The 17,256-nt window shown below is 39.7% G+C and overlaps 1 protein-coding gene across 1 annotated transcript in view; it reads left to right on the top strand.

Annotated features, from left to right (window-relative positions):
* The window catches only part of DNAAF9 (dynein axonemal assembly factor 9), a 123,999-nt gene that overhangs the window by 20,856 nt on the left and 85,887 nt on the right, over positions 1-17,256 (top strand). Inside the window, exons 3-7 of the mRNA XM_080814052.1 lie at positions 4,181-4,300; positions 7,767-7,891; positions 8,703-8,799; positions 9,938-10,044; positions 14,547-14,624. Of these exons, the coding sequence (XP_080670178.1) occupies positions 4,181-4,300; positions 7,767-7,891; positions 8,703-8,799; positions 9,938-10,044; positions 14,547-14,624 (527 nt within the window). The remainder of the gene's footprint in view (positions 1-4,180; positions 4,301-7,766; positions 7,892-8,702; positions 8,800-9,937; positions 10,045-14,546; positions 14,625-17,256) is intronic.

Here is a 17,256-nt window from a genome sequence, read left to right as displayed (position 1 = left end):
CTCCCAGCTCTTCTTCCCTTGAAATCTGTTGCTGTTCCTATGAGGTCAGGTGACCTATCAGTGGGATAAGGAGGCAGGAGGCAGTACCACAGGGCAGGTACTTTGTACATGTTACCTTACTTCTCCTCACAGCAGCCTTGTAAGGGAACAGCGCTGTCTCTTTTTTACGGAACGGGAGACTGAAACTCTAGAACATGAAACAGACTTGCTCAGGACCAGCGAGTGGCAAAACTGGGCCTTTATTCTTTAAATTTTTTTATTATGAAAATGCATCATATAATTTAAAAATTAAGACAGTACGCAAATGATAATGAACAGAGCTTTCTAACCATCCCAGGTACCAGTTCCACTCCCCAGAGATAGCATTGCCAGTTGAATCTTTTTTTTAACACAAATGGGAACATTTTATTCATACTGTCATTAACCTAATTTTTAAATTTTCATTTGACAATGTATCTTGGAGATTTTTCTGAACATCATTTCAGATTGATGTTCTTTATCTCATTTTCACCTATAGTATTGAGTTATGGAAGTGGAATTGTTAAGTCTGATGGTTTGTCCATCAACCACCCAAGTTCCTTCCCAGAAACAAAACACTGCTAGGTTCTTGTTTGTCTTTCCTCACATATTCCATGCATGATTTTATGTTTTCACTTAACAGCACTTGCATTTAAGCTTGTGAGAGGCAGTGTGCAGAGTGGTTAAAAACATGTACTCTGGAGCTAGGCAGGTTTTGGGTTTGAATCCTGATTCCACTACTCAGCTCAGAGGTTGGTGGGTCTCCATAAAAACCCAGTTATGGTGTAATAACCAAACTATGGAAAGAGCCCAAATGTCCATCGACAGAGGATAAAGAAGATGTGGTATATATATCCAATGGAATACAACTCAGCCATCCTAAAAAATGAAATCTTGCCATTTGCAGCGATGCAGATAGAACTAAAGGGTATTATGTTAAGTGAAATAAGTCAATCAGAGAAAATCAATTATCATATCTCACTCATATGTGGAATCTAAGAAACAAAACAGGATCATAGGGGAAGGGAAGGAAAAATAAAATGAGATGAAATCAAAGAGGGAGACAAACCATAAGAGACTCTTTTTTTTTTTTTTAAGATTTTATTTATTTGACAGACAGAGATCACAAGTAGGCAGAGAGGCAGGCAGAGAGAGAGAGAGAGGAGGAAGCAGGCTTCCTGTGGAGCAGAGAGCCCGATGTGGGGCTCGATCCCAGGACCTTGGGATCATGACCTGAGCTGAAGGCAGAGGCTTTAACCCACTGAGCCACCGAGGAGCCCAACCATAAGAGACTCTTAATCATAGGAAACAAACTGAGGGATGCTAGATGATGGACATTAAGGAGGGCACGTGATACAATGAACGCTGGGTATTATATAAATGATTGATGAATCACTGAACTCTACCTCTGAAACTAATCATACACTATATATTAATTGGATTAAAATAAAAATTTAAAAATTAAAATGAATAGCAGCTGATGCCAGCAGAGAACAAAGAATGTGTGTTGACCATATACACTCAACACACACACACACACACACATACACACACACACTCCTGCAGAAGCCCTCTTTGAAATTTAAATGGTATTTAGGGGAGAAAATAAAGGGCAGAACCTTAAAAATTACCGAAGTTTCAAGTTTAAAAAAACTGAACAGTAACTTTACTGAGCTTACTTGGGAAAATGTGATCAAGTTTTCTGCTTTTAGAAGGAAATATGGATTTATGATAGAAATTACATTATTCTTTGTTAAATAAAGCTGTATTTTACCTAAAAACAGAACAAAACAAAACCACAGCTGTGGTGGACCTGGAATTCCCACCAAAGGTTTCAAATGTTTAAACTGGATTTAAAGAATCCATTCATTGGATTCTCTCTCTAGCTATAACCCTCAGAAGGGTGGGGGCTGTCTTTGCCATGAATTTACCTATGAATAAGAGCACCTGTTCATTACTGTACTTACGCTGTCATTTCAGTTGGCTTCTGTGTCCCTCCCTTTGACATACGTCCCCCCCACCTACTGCAATCAAAGTTTAGCACTTGTTTAGCACTTCTGTACTTTCTGGCACTATAAGATACTCTAGGCTTATTTTATTTAATTTTATTTTAAGATTTTATTTATTTATTTGACAGAGATCACAAGTAGGCAGAGGGGCAGGCAGAGAGAGAGAGAAAGGGAAGCAGATGCCTTGCTGAGCAGAGAGCCCGATGCGGGGTTCAATCCCAGAACCTGGGATCATGACCTGAGCCGAAGGCAGAGGCTTTAACGCACTGAGCCACCCAGGCGCCCCTAGGCTTATTTTATATATTTCCTGCTCCAGTCCTAGAATCAGCCATTTCGCCAAGAAGTGCTGGGGTTCCTTTTACCAGAGAATGATATTAGAAACTAGGATCTGGGGGCGCCTGGATAGCTCAGTGGGTTGAGCCTCTGCCTTCGGCTCAGGTCATGATTCCAGGGTCCTGGGATTGAGCCCCGCATCGGGCTCTCTGCTTGGTGGGGAGCCTGCTTCCCCCTCTCTCTCTGCCTGCCTCTCTGCCTATTTGTGATCTCTCCCTCTCTCTCTCTCTCTCTCTCTCTCTCTCCCTCTCTGTCAAATAAACAAATAAAATCTTAAAAAGAAAAGAAAAGAAAAGAAAAGAAAAGAAAAGAAACCAGGATCTGGGCATTGGATACACTCTTGTTACTACTGGGATATCATTGCTTCTAGACCCTGGGGCAGCTGACAGAGTAACAAAATACTTGTGTGTACATTACCTGTAATTGTTATGTAACCATCTGTATCTATATTAAGCTATACATGAATTCAGATTAATGTCTCCAGCCTACCCACTTACTACATAGATTATTCTAGTTTCTCCCTTTTGCTTATCTGTAAACTTCTACTTCACCAGTAGGGAACTTGGCACCCATCATCCAGTTTACTTGTTTAATTCCAATATACATGTATAACAGTATCAGAATTGTTAACCTGTATAATACCCTTATGAGAAACAACTTTGTCAGCTAAAGTATCATGCCTACATAGAGTTTCTTTTGCCTTTAATTTTACATGGTCAGTCTTTTTCATGTCAGCAATTTATGTGGCCAGAACCCTTAGAAGTGGACATGCTGAGGCTAGGTCTGCTTAGTCTGTTTATTTTTAACTCTGTAGCCCTTTAAACTTTGGGTCTTAGATAGGCCAGTCCATTCTGGCTTTTGATTCTTTTTCACCCCTCCCTTCACTGAAGCGTTGAATGGGATAGAACAGGGCTGTGCTGCTTTGATCTCAATTTAGAAGGGAGTTCTCTTATATTAGAAGTCCTCTGTCACAAGTAGTCCCTGGGCCCCTCTGGTCTAAATGACCATTACTTTTTTTCACTTGTCTGAGTGACCATTGCCAGCCCTCTTTCCCAGGCTCTAGCCATATTTCTATTCTTGGAACACTTTCTGCTCCAACTCCTTCCTCAGCCTCATGTAGACAGCTACTACCTGCCCGTGACACGTTTGGAGATACTCAGGAACCAGTAGTACCGATGCCCATGCCACTGAAAGGCAGTAGTGAAGGTGCATTGTTTAAATTTTTTTGTCTCTGACCCAGCCCCACTAGACTGTAAGCTTTATGGGGCCATTTGCAGGCATGTTTATCACACACTCCAGCATCCAGCACAGTGATGGGCCTTGAGCTTAATAAATATTTGTGAAATGATGGGTGTCTGTAGTTCCATTCACTTGTACTCTTTTTTACTTTGAGTTCTTTTCAAACTACCTTAAACTGCCTTTATTTGATTCCCGAAGTTTGGGTAAAGCTCTCATTGAGAAGTGAGTATTTTTTATCCTGTATTCCTGTTCTAGCTGAAAAGTATTCCAAAATCTTTAACCAGCTGTGGCAGGACCCGGACCATATTTTCTGCTTCTTTCTATAGTGAAAAAATTGCTTTTTGGAAATTAATAGCTTCAATAATGTGTACTGTTTAATTGTCTAAACTATATGGATCTTGAAAACCAAGGAAGAGTATTTGATGCTTCTTTCACAGAGTTGCTAATTTAGTTTCTGGCACAAAAGTGGTGTGAGCTTCTGCCTTTAGCCTAACCATGTGGATTTTGCTGAGCAGGGGCAATTTATTGGGGCTCATTTGTGTCCCATAGTACAGCTGATCAGAGCCTTCTTTGCTTTGCAGGAATCGATAGCAGGTATAATGAAGGCTGCAGAGAGCTGGCAAATTACCTTCTCTTTGGTTTGTACAATCAGAATACATGTGATTTTGAGAAAACGGGATTTTCTGAAGAAGTTCTAGATGGTAAGTATATAGAGTATTAAGTAGTATGCTCCTGTTAGTAACCTACTGGTTGATATAAGACTAGTGACAAGTAGTTTTCAGAATGTGTTTACTGGCTAAATCAGCTTTAGAGGGAAATGTGCATATCAGTTTGGCTTTATATCTTGGCAAGGTACTAGGTTTCCTCTGAATTGCCCACTGCCTTTACGTGCTGGGAAGTTCAGATTATGTGCTGTTGTCCTGTGAAAGCGTATTCAGTTGTGGGTAAAGGATGAGCCTGCAGGCTACTCCTACAAGGAAGATTTCATGTGGATCTTCAGTTTAGGAACAAAGGCTCTTTGTCCAGTTCTGTCTTTGGGAATTGTTTTCTGTGTGACTTTAATTCATGACGATGCCCATGATTACAATGGAGGCTTTCTGCTTACATTCCCCTTTCTTTAGCTCTGAGACACTCTCCCTGTGTTGATGCTGTTGTGGGCTGATGCTCAGGAGCTGTCTCTGATATCGCATACTGAGCATCATGACTTGTCTGCCAGATGGATCAGGAGACACAGGAATAGACCAATCAAACTGGACAAGAGACAGGCAGCTCTTGTGAAGCAGCTAGGGAGTGCATGAAGGCTAACATCTGATATTGAATACTGATATTGAAGTCATCTTGCAGGGGATGTAGTGCAATGGTTTTAAAGTGGGGGCAGTTTTATTCCCCGAGGGGCATTTGGCAATATCTGAAGACATTTTTGATTGTCACAACTGGGCATAGTGGCTACTAGACATCTACAGTGCATCTAGACAGCCCCCCACAACAAAAAATGAGCTGGTCTAAACTACCAGTAGTTCTAAGTTTAAGGAGCCCCGGTCTGCTGGGATGTGAAAATTCTTCTGTGGTAAAATCCTTAACAGTGTTTATCCTTGTAGATTGATTAAAGATTTTCTTTTTATTAGGAAGTGCAGAAGGAGTAGGTTGCAATTAGAACTTTCATTAAATTTCTTTCAATTTCAAATTTACTTTCGGGTTTTGATTTTTAAAAATGCTTCTTTATGCAGGGCCTCTGAGTCAGTTAAGCATCTGCCTTTGGCTCAGGTCATGATCCCAGCATCCGGGGATCAAGTCCTACATTGGCTTCCCTGCTCAGCGGTGAGCCTGCTCCTCCCTTTCCCACTCCCCCTGCTTGTGTTCTCTCTCTCAAGTAAATAAATAAAATCTTTTTTTTTTTAAATGCTTCTTTATGCTGTACAACATCTACTGGTTTAGAAAGAATTCATCTTGGGGTGCTTGGGTGTCTTAGTTAAGGGTCAGACTGTTGATCTAAGCTTGAGTCTTGATCTTAGGGTTTTAAGTTGGATCCCTGCATTGGTCTCCATGCTGGGCGTGGAGCCTACTTTAAAAAAAAAAAAAAAAAGAATTCATCTTGGCAGCCATTTAGAATTATAAAAAGACAGATGCTCATACCAGCCACACATTTCACTGCAGCCAAAGTTGCTAAGGATATTGTAGTCCTGAAATTAAGGAAATAGTTTAAATCCTCAAAGGTGTGCCTTTTTTGCTTATCATGCTTATCATTGTCTTTATCCTGCCATCTGGCACAATGGGTACTTGTGAAATGAGCATTTTCTTTGACTGATTTAATAAATCATTAATGAATTAAAAATGAATTAGTAAATTCATTTTTTTAAATTCAAGTAGTTGGCAAACTGTGATGACTGGATTTATGCATCTACATTTTGATCTCTGTATGAGAGGAAAAGAGGCCAACATGAAGGATTTATTTATTTATTTATTTATTTATTTTTAAAGATTTTATTTATATGTTTGACACAGAGAGAGAGAGAGAGAGCGATCACAAGTAGGCAGAGAGGCAGGCAGAGAGAGAGGAGAAAGCAGGCTCTCCACTGAGCAGGGAGCCCAATGCGGGGCTCGATCCCAGGACCCTGAGATCATGACCTGAGCCGAAGGCAGAGGGTTAACCCACTGAGCCACCCAGGCGTCCCGAAGGATTTATTTTTTAAAAACACTTTTAAAATACTTTGCAATTTCATCCAGTTTTCTTACACTTTCATCTTTTACTGTTAATTTTGTTCAGAGCAATGACATCAGAGTCCTATGAGATTCTGAGAGTAGGACAGTAGTTGTTGCATTATTTCTTTTACTGGACCCTAATTCTTTGTGGAGTATTACACATTAGCGTAAAGTACAGCCTACACAGGAAGCCCCCTCAGCCTCTCCATGTGACTTTAAACTCTCACTCCTCAGAAGGCAATCTACAAGTGATTTGGGGCAAGGCCCTTAGAGGGCCTGTATGAAGAAAACCAGCAGGATGAGAGGTGATCTCTGTCCCATCCTTTGCTACCTTTTGATTCTAGTGCTTAACTGAGAGTCATCAATGAATAGGCTGCCCTATACCATGTTCCCTAGAACACCTGGTTCTGACCAGGTGTGGGGCACAGAGTGATTTTTGAAAAACTGAAGGTCAGCATCACGGAGCTTTATTTTAAGAGGCGTGGTCAGTGGCTGTCGGTATTCATCGGGCCTAGGTTTTTGTAGAATATAGGCTGTCACTTTGTGTTACTGTGTTGGCATTGCCCTAAACCTGCTGTTTCAGATGCCCCATTGCTCCTCTCACTTCCAGCCAACCTCCTCTAGCAACTTCCCTAGCACCATCTTGTTAGATACCTGTGGTGGCTCTGCGTTCTCAGAAGCCAGGCAGTGGAGCTCTGCTCTTTTTCTGGAAGTATAAGTGCTTTCTTTCTCAATCCTCAAACTGCTTAGTATTCCTGCCCCACTCCATGGCTCTTGTTAACTTACCTAAGTTTATTTGCACACTTGGGATTGTTTTATTTATTTGACCCACCAACATCCATGGTTTTTTCTTAAGTCTGTGAGCTGCTGATCTATTTATAGAAGCCTTGTCCTCTTGCCTCTACTTCCTTCCTCCCAGCCTTTCCTGTGTACAGATTTCACCCTCATACACAGTAACCCTTCCCACAGCTGAATAGTGATGTCCTCAGGCCCATGATTACCTTGAGTCAACAGCCAAGAACTTTAGACATGCCTACAGAAGAATGTCACCGGTGGTATTCCATGCTATTTCTTGCCTTGGTGGCTTTAGGTTGGAGTTTTCATTCGGTATTTATCTCTGTAGCAAAGTACACACCTAAGTCTGGTACCACAGATTTGACGGTGTTGAACTTTACCAAAGCAGAACATCCTGAAGGCTGTTCTTTTGACTTACTTTGTGCCTGCATTGTCATAACCAGAGGGCCACAGTGATGGGAGCATTGCACAGGAACTAGAAAGTCCTTGCTGCCCACTTGAGTTACACAGTCACTTTGAGTCACATTGCCTAGTTATAAAGAACTTTTCAATTTAGAGTTTTGTTACATTGTCTCTGAAATAGCTTTAATGGTATTATTAATGATGTGAACAGAAAATGTGTAAAGGAAATGACTTTGACAATGTTGTGATTTAATTTTGTTTTTCTTACAGATGTAATTATATTGATTAAATCAGATAGTGTCCATCTGTACTGTAATCCTGTCAACTATCGCTATCTCCTACCCTATGTGGCACATTGGAGAAATCTGCATTTCCACTGCATGACTGAAAATGAGGTAAGGAGGGAAGATATAATAGGCACTCAGAGACATTCCGAGGATACTCTTTCAGAAAAGTATAGATCTAGAACAGGAGGCCCCTTAAAAAAATCAAATTGCAGGATGTCATCACACACAAAAAAGTTAGTTGTTTTAGTGGAAATTTTCATAATTCATTATGAGGCTACCTTATAGTTAAATTGTATGCCTGACAGACAAAAGTGACTCTTCAATTGGGGCCTAGTCATAGCTTCCTGTCCTGCTTGTTTATCACCGTCTGTACCCATTTTCTTAGGGGACTAGTGTCATGGACTGCCTCAGGAGAGTTTGATAAGCTTTTGTAACATTTCTGTATTTGGATTTTTTGGTATTTGTTTCCTTTTGGGTTCTTTTCAAGGGTTTGGCTGGAAATCAAATCAGGACTTGAGATTTAGGATTTCATGGAAATGGTGACCTAATATGGGTCAAAAACCCTTCTTTCTTTTCTTTTCTTTAAGTTCAGGGTATTTACTATCAATCCGAAACGATCACTAACATAACACAGCAGACTTATGATCCAACAAGAAAAATAAAATAGAATTATAAAAAATACTGATATACAGTTGCCCCTTGAACAACATGTGAGCTTCTGGGGAATTTTTGAGGCGAGTTTCAGCTCTTGCAGTCAGGTATCTGACCAGGAAACACAAACGTTGGCTTTGGAAACACCCTCTTGGGTGCAGGCCTCTATAAATGTCATTCGAGATAACTCTGATAAAATACCAAGAAAATAGGGGATTTTGTATGATGTCTCCTCAGAACCTATTTTTCCCTCAATTTCCCTCTTCAGTATGAAGATGAGGAAGCTGCAGAAGAATTTAAAATTGCCAGCTTTGTGGACATGGTTCGAGATTGTAGTAGAATTGGCATTCCTTACAGCTCCCAAGGTCAGTGTCTGACAGCAAGCCGTATTAGAACCTTGCTTGGATGATGTGTGAATCCAGCGTTTTTGCTGCTCCCTCCTTCCATTGGAGGCATTCATCTGGGAAACCCATTGATCTATTTTCATTAAAGGCAGAGAATCAAGCACAATGAAATTTGGGGATTTTTCTGTGCAAGCTCGTACTCATAACTGAGATTTCTATGACAACACAGCAGGCCATCTAGTCAGATAGAAAAATTGATAAGGGATTTACCACAGTTGCCATCTAGCTGTGCCACTTAATTGTACGGAGAGTATAGCTGTGGAGGCTCCTGGTAATAAGAAATAGTAATTCAGGCAGCTATTAAAAATATGCTGACAGTGAGGCTCAAAAATGATGTGTAGGGGTGCCTGGGTGGCTCAGTTGGTTAAGCAACTGCCTTTGACTCAGGTCATGATCCTGGAGTCCCAGGATCGAGTCCCACATCAGGCTCCCTGCTCAGCAGGGAGTGTCCTTCTCCCACTGACCTCTCACCTCTCATGCTGTCTCTCTCTCATTCTCTCTCTTGCAAATAAATAAATAAAATCTTTAAAAAAAAAAGATGTGTAAAAATAAAGGAAAATAATCAACAAGTTTAGCAGTGCTTATATCTTATTTTTTAAAAACTTTGTACATTAGAGCTATTGCTATAAGAAAAGTTTTTGTTCCAATTTTAGTATATGTGCTGCTGAAGCAAGCACAGAAAGAAACATTTTTTAATTTGGTAATTTTCCCTTGAGGAAGTTGATTGGCTATGTTTCTTAAGCGGGGAGAGCCAAGTTTGAGTCTGTTAATAATTATATCCACTAAGTGATACAAGTCAGATGTAATAGGCCATTATTTATTACTAACTTAACTTGCGCACTTAGGAAATCAGGATGTGAAAATATGCTATAGAGAAATCTGAATTTATGTAACTTGTTATGGTTTGAATTTTCTTGGACTTTCATTTTGTATTTCTAGTTTTAATATCTAACCATTTTATCTGTTAAACTTTTATTTTGCTAAATGTGGCTGGAGTGAATTTGAGAGAGGTGATGCCTGTCAAACCACATTAGATCAGGTTTAGACTATTATATCCAGGATAGTATTTGATACATGTTGTTTTATTTGATTCCTCTAGGTCACTTGCAGATATTTGATATGTTTGTAGTAGAGAAATGGCCAATTGTACAGGCCTTTGCACTTGAGGGCATTGGAGGGGATGGATTTTTTACCATGAAATACGAGGTATGTACGAAAGGTAGTATGCCTGGCTTTTGTCTGCCACTTGCTCTTTTTATTAAGGGCCCCCACAGTGTGAGTGTGCATCATTATAACACTGAAAAGCTAGCTGTGATCTCTCAAGAGCATGGAACAAGGTAAAAAAATGGAAAATAGATGCTGTGTAAAGCTAGTCCCTAAACTAAACTCCTTTGTCCTTTCTTCAAGGAGTGTCTCTCTGTCCTCCTTTCTCCCTTTTCCCCCTTCTGAGTCCATTGTTCTTCCAGTCTACTCCTGTAGCACCCTAAGCTGATTCCTCTTGTAGCTTTCTTTGTCCTATGTTACACATTTTTCACACACCCCTACTCGTGTTCCCACCCACCCCTGGTCTCTGGATAGGAAGCTCCTTGAAAACAAAAACAGCCTTTTCATTGTTGTTGTTTGTATCTCAGAAATTCATATAATTTGAGAACTATTCAAGAGCAATGAAAAGGACTGTGCCGAATTTTGTATAAGTACAGCATACTAGAGGAATAAGAAGGTTATCTTTTGTGTTCCAAACAGTATCTTTTATCTCAGTGTTCCTTCTGTCTAGGTGATGACCCATAAATATTTGTTAAGTGAATTAATGAATGAGTCTGGGAGAGGGGGTCACCCTCTCCCTTACATATTAAGGGTACATATTAAGGAGGGTACATATTAAGGTGGATGGCCTGGTAGGTTAGCAGCATCACCATAGGCATCTCCCAATGAGATGACCTGCTCCTAGCACAGAAACAGGGAATGAGCGTCGACATGTTCAAAATGGGAACATACTATTTGGCATAGAATAGGAAGGATGGCCCAGGGCTAATTACTGCCTCTCCTTCCAAGAAGTAGCAGTGTCCCTTGGAAGTAAATGGATTCTTGCCTGGTAAACCCTGTAATGTGGAAGGAACATGGGATGTGGGGTTGAAAAGAAGCACACCACTTGGACTCCACTGTTCCTGCTCCAAAACTGTAGTATTCTCACATTGACTGTAAGTAACAGAACTTTAAAAGGCTGTGAGAGCTGCCCCTGCTAGGAAGTAATGCTCTCTAATTTATTTATTTATTTAAGATTTATTTATTTAAGAGAGAGAGAGTGGGTGAGCACGAGTCAGGGAGGGGAGAGGAGGAGACTCCCTCCTGAATGCAGAGTCTGACACAGGGTTCCGTCTCACCACCCACGAGATCATAACCTGAGCCCAAACCAGGAATCAGACATTCAGCAAACTGAGCCACCCAGATGCCTCCGTGTTCTCTAATTTAGAAGAGTAGGGGACTTGGGGTGCCTGGGTGGCTCAGTTAAGCATTTGGCTCTTGATCTCAGCTCAGGTCTTGATCTTAGGGTCTTGAGTTCAGGCCCCACATTGGGCTCCACACTAGACTCTGTGCTGGGTGTGGGCACTACTTTAAAAAAAAAAAAAAAAAAAAGGCAGTGCACAAGGAGGCTGCAGGGTTCATACAAACCATATGAGGCAGGCCTTCTGACTCATGCCTTAAGGCGCATTACACTGTACAGACACATCCAAAAGGAACAAAATGCCTTTCCTTTCTTTAAGCAGGCTCCGTGCTTAGCATAGGCCTTGAACTCATAACCCTGAGGTCAAGAATCTCAGGCTCTTCTGACTGACCTAGCCAGGTAGCCCAACAAAATCCCTCCCAAAAAACCTTTACAAGATAATGTGGATCTTTCCTGTAGGGTGGTGGTTAATGGGGTGGAGTGGGCAGTGAGGAGGAAACTTAACATTTCACATAGTGAAAACTATAAGCCTTCTCTCAAGATCCCTTTCTCTAGATCCTGCCTTTCTTTGTAGCTGCTAATTGTCTTTCTCTCAAATACTTTCCTTTTGTTTCCCCCTCATTCTCCCCCCACCTCGGTTCCCTTCTTTACTAGCCTTTAGGGTATGGAATAGTACTCCACTCTGAGTCACACACCAGAGGCCTGATAACTCTCTTAGCCAGAAAGACTCTGGAGTCTTTTGAAGGCCAAGAGAAGAACTACAGACACTTAAAACTTAATTTTTAAAAATCCTGTTTTATTGTATGTCTATACCCAGAAGAAAGTTGTTAACCCAGAGTCTGCTTTGTCCTGGATGTACTTGGTGCCAACAAAAGAAAGGAAGCCAGACCCACATAAGCTTTTACCTCGCATTTAGGTTGAGCCAAACTGAATTACACGTATAGAGAATTCTTTCTGGGAAGCAGCACAGGGAAGGTCCTCTGATAGAGCTTTCCCTGCCTCCAGCTTCCTCCTTAACTCTCCAGTTTCTGGAATTGTCACCTGGTAATGTAAATTTACATCAACTAGCTTCTCAAGGAGAGGATTCTATAAGCAAACTTCTGAATAATGAGAGTAACCATAGAGAAAGCATTCATTTACCTTTTTATGAGCAAACATAAGCTCTTTATAATGAAAGGTGGAATAAGACTTATGAAAAGATTCAACAAGATTTAAGAAAGAAACCATAGCATATTTGATGCAGAGATAGATTATTATGCTTTTTAAAAAGATTTTCTCTAAGAAAAATAGAATAAAAAATGAGAAAATGTCTCTTTTATACCTTTTAAGAATGGAGTTTGTAAAAAGAGAAATGAGATATGGTGGGCAGAGCACACAAAATTAAAAAGGGAGATGACATGAGGAAATCTTATGTGTCAAAATTATTAGTAAAATTAAAGTTTATGTTTAAAATTAGGAATCAGGGGGCGCCTGGGTGGCTCAGTGGTTTAAAGCCTCTGCCTTCGGCTCAGGTCATGATCTCAGGGTCCTGGGATCGAGCCCCACATCGGGCTCTCTGCTCAGCGGGGAGCCTGCTTCCCTTCCTCTCTCTCTCTGCCTGCCTCTCTGCCTACTTGTAATCTCTGTCAAATAAATAAAAAATCTAAAAAATAAATAAATAAATAAATTTTAAAATTAGAAATCAGATTCAGTTCCTTCAAAAAATTAAAGCAGTTGATACTTGAAAAGCTGTTCCAGAATACAGAGGAAGGAGCCAAATATATTAACTCAATCTTTTGGAATTTAAAATATAAGGGAGTAGAGATCCTGAATAACTGCCTCCTGCCTGTCTGCTCTCCCTAAAATTAGTTGACAAGCTTTGCTGAGAGCATAAAACTTCCAATTAGCCTTTCCATTTGGAAATAAAAACAAGCAACCAAAGATCACTAGACATTTGATTAAATGCCTGTAACTTGAAAGGAAAAGATCAAGATAAAAAAAAAAAAAAGATGGATTGGATAAGACCCAAAGGTCATTAAGATATAGAGCAAAACTTAAGGCACAAAATTTTCATTAGGATGCCCAGACAAGATTTGATGACTATAGAACAAGCATTATGTGGTGATAAATGAACATAAAATAAGAGCTCTGGGAAATTATAACTGATTAAATTAATAGAGGAGTTGGGAAGTAAAATTAGGAAATTCTCTAAAAATATAAAATTAAAAAATCAAGGAGATAGAAAATATGAGAAAAAAAGTTAAAAGACATAGTGAACTGATCCAAGAAGTCTGATAGGCAACAAGTAAGAGTTGCTGAAATACAGAGCAGAGATATCAGAAGGGAGAAAATTTTTTAAGAAGAAACATTTTCAGTGATTAAAAAGAATAAAAACTTTTAAATTAAATGACTTAGCAAGTATAAATGGAAAGGAAAAAGCCTTAAGTATACCTATGCTTTTTTTGAACAGTAAGGATAAAAGATCACAAAAAGCTTCCAGGAAGAAAAAATAAGTCACCTACATAAAACAATAGGAACCAGGTTTCTCTCCTTCCCACAACAACTCAACATAGCCAAACCAAAAGAACAAACAAAAAACAATGTGAAGCAATGGTTTTCAAGACAGTAGACGTCAGACAATGAAAAATTGTGATTCCCTGAGAGAAATAGCCAAGGTCAGCCTTATGATTACACTAGCTTACTACTTTGAGAAAATTTCCAGGCCCACAGCATGGGGTGGAGGGGATACCCAGGTGGATCCCAGTGTATTTTCTAAGTCGAGAAGATGCAGTGGAGTCTGTTGAGAGCAGGGCAGCCAGAGTACTAAAAAGGAAAGTGCCCAGAGAGAACCCCAAAGATCTGGCAAGATTCCCCTGCTTTCCCCCATCCCAAGTATTCAACAGAAGAGTCAGTGCATTCATGTGTCAGGTAACTACCAAGGGCAGAGTTTAAAAAAATCTGAAAAGTATTCAAGAACAGTGCCTGATACATGCTAAGGGTTGAGAACAGTCCCTGTTCCCACCAGTTAAATTGAAAAAACGTAATTCAAAGAGCATTGAGTAGAGTCCTCAGAAGGGTATTCAAAATATGTACCAAAGTTTCTGTAAAGATAGCTTCCTTGAATGGGACAGCATTTATTACTATGTATTGGTTCTAATATAATTGATAAGATTTTGATTTATTATTCTAATCACTGAGTTTTCACCAAGATAGTCATTTATGATACTTCTGATTGTCGTAGTGATATTGACTCAATTATTTCAATGTTTTTACCCTTATGTTGCAGTTGCAGGATGTGAGTTTGAGTCTATGGAATGTCTACAGCAAGATGGATCCTATGTCTCTGGAGAGTTTGCTTTCAGAAGTAAGAAGCCAAATTGTATTTAACTGTATTTAACGTATAAATGTTAGAGCCAGCTCAGTTATCTACTAACGGTATTTAACTTGAAAAAATGCAAGATATGTTTTTGTTTGAACACTTCTTCCCTGATTGTTATCTTGAACTCCTGGGGAGGGGGAAGTGGAAGGAGGAAAAGTGATAGTGCCTCTTTCACTCTGAGGAAACCTCACCTGAGGCAAGACCAAGGCTGCCTACTAGGGTTGACATTTTCACCTAAAAACATTTGGTTGGGCTGGACTTCAAAAAAACAACACAGATGGTGTCTTTTTGCACTCTTTCCCTGAGATGAAATGATTAAAAAGATGGGGTTTGGCTTAAAACAATCACAGAATTAGAGCAGAGGTCAGCAAGCATAGGCTTTGTGTGCCCTCCTTCTCTGTTAGAACTGTGTTAGAACTACTCCACGGTGCCATTGTAGCCCGAGAGCAACGGTGGACAATGCTTAAATGCATGGGTGTGTCTGTGTTCCAAGGAAGCTTTATTTACAAAGATAGGTGGCCTGCCCACAAGCTAGAACTTGCTGTCTCCTGGATTAGAGGATTAACCTTTAATGTCTGAACTTGGAAGAAAGCATTAAGTTGGGGGGAGCAATTTCCAGTGAGGAGCAACAGATAAAACTGAGGCTACCGGAACAGGTACTGTGATTAAGCAGCTCAGTGGTGTCTCTCAGTGACCATGGCTAGGTACGCATGGAAAAAGAACAGTGTGTAGCCTTTTAATTAAGTTAATTATGATACTAAAACCCAACAAAAGTAACAAAAATGGAAACTACAGACCAGTCTCACTTGTCAATGTTAATGCCTGTATTTTTTTCCAAAGATCATTTATTTATTTACTTATTTGATCATTTTGATCATTTGATCATTTATTTATTTGAGAGAGTGGAAGTGAGAAACAGTGCCCCAGCAGAGGGGGAGAGGGGCAGTGAGAGAGGGAGAAGCAGACTCCCACTGAGAAGGGAGCCCAATGCGGGGCTCGATCCCAGCAGCCTGGGATCATGATCTGAGCTGAAGGCCAATGCTTAACTGACCGAGCCACCCAGGCATCCCTTTAATGCCTGTATTTTAAGTAAAATATTAGCAAGTAGAATCCAGTATCATGTTAGAATATTGTCTGACGAAATGGAGTTAATAAGGGTGCAATATTTAGTTTAGTACCAAGAAATCTATTAATGTAATCACTGTACTAGTTTTTCTCCTTGAAACCATTTGTGATAATTCCATAGATGCCTAAAGGGCATTTGATAAAATTGAACATCCATTCTGTTTAAACATTTCTAATTAAATAGGAATATAAAAGAAAAATAAAACCTGAACTTTCTGTACTTTGAAAAGACCTAATCATCATCATCATCATTCATCCATGGCTAGTCTAATTACAGAAAAAAGTGAACATGCAAAAATTTATAGTATAAGAATGCAGAAATGATAAAGAAAATTTAACCACATGGATGCCTGAGTGGCTCAGTAGGTTAAGCATCTGCCTTCAGCTTAGATCATGATCCCGAGGTCCTTGGATTGAGCCCCACATTGGGCTCCCTGCTTATTGAAGAACCAGCTTCTCTCCCTCTGCTGCTCCTCATTGCTTGTGCTCCTCTCCCTCTCTGTCAAATAAATAAATAAGATCTTTAAAAAAGAATTAAAAAGAAAATTTAACCACAAAGAAGGACAAGAAATAAATAGTTTAGGAGTTTCTGCAAGTGTCTGAGACCCATACCGCACTTGCATGCAGTCCTTGGAATATGAGGATGCTATACGTCACACATGGAGGCCAAACATGATACTGTATTTTTAAGAACATTGCACACATCTCTGGAGTCAGTTGAGAGGGACCACTCAGAAGGACATTTTTAATTGCACCTCAGCCAACAATGACATCTTATAGCTGAAGAAGCAATAGTGGTAATCACCGTGGGCTATAGACCAGGCCCTTCCTGGCTTTCTGACTTCCCATGAGCAAAATCAACTGAAGTTCAGATCCCCCCCTCAAAATATTTTAATTTAGTGATTAACAAATGCACGAATGTGGTTAAGACCCAGACCCAGATCAATTATAGATCAAAATTACTTAGATCCCTACTTTAATGTCCTGATAAAGGGTATACTTTTCTAGAGGTAAATATTACGTACTTCAGTTTTTCAGTGAAAACTTTAATAACAAAATGTCTGGCATATGATAAAAAAAAATTAGAAGATATAAAGTAAGAAAATTTCATTGTTAGAAAACAGTCAATAGAGAGGCACCTTGCTGGCATAGTTGGTAGAGCATGCAGTTCTTGATCTCAGGGATGTGAGTTCAAGCCCCTTCAAGCCTCACATTGAGGGTAGAGATTACTTAAAAATAAAGTCTTAAAAAAAAAAAAAGAAACAGGCAAGAGAATTAGGTCCAAATCATGGAATTAACTAATGGAAAATTTCAAGTTACTACTAAAAATGCTAAAGAATTTCAGCAGAGACCTGAAAACTATAAAAAGAACCAAATGGAAATGTTAGAAATGAAAAATACTATACCTGAAACGAAGAATTCATTAGATTGTCTTAATTAGCAGGTTAGATACAAATGAAGTAAAGTTCTATGAACTTTAAGATAGGTTAAA

Source organism: Martes martes, assembly GCF_963455335.1.
Source record: "Martes martes genome assembly, chromosome: 9".
In the NCBI taxonomy this organism is placed as follows: domain Eukaryota; kingdom Metazoa; phylum Chordata; class Mammalia; order Carnivora; family Mustelidae; genus Martes; species Martes martes.
This window is presented reverse-complemented; position numbering and strand designations above follow the sequence as displayed.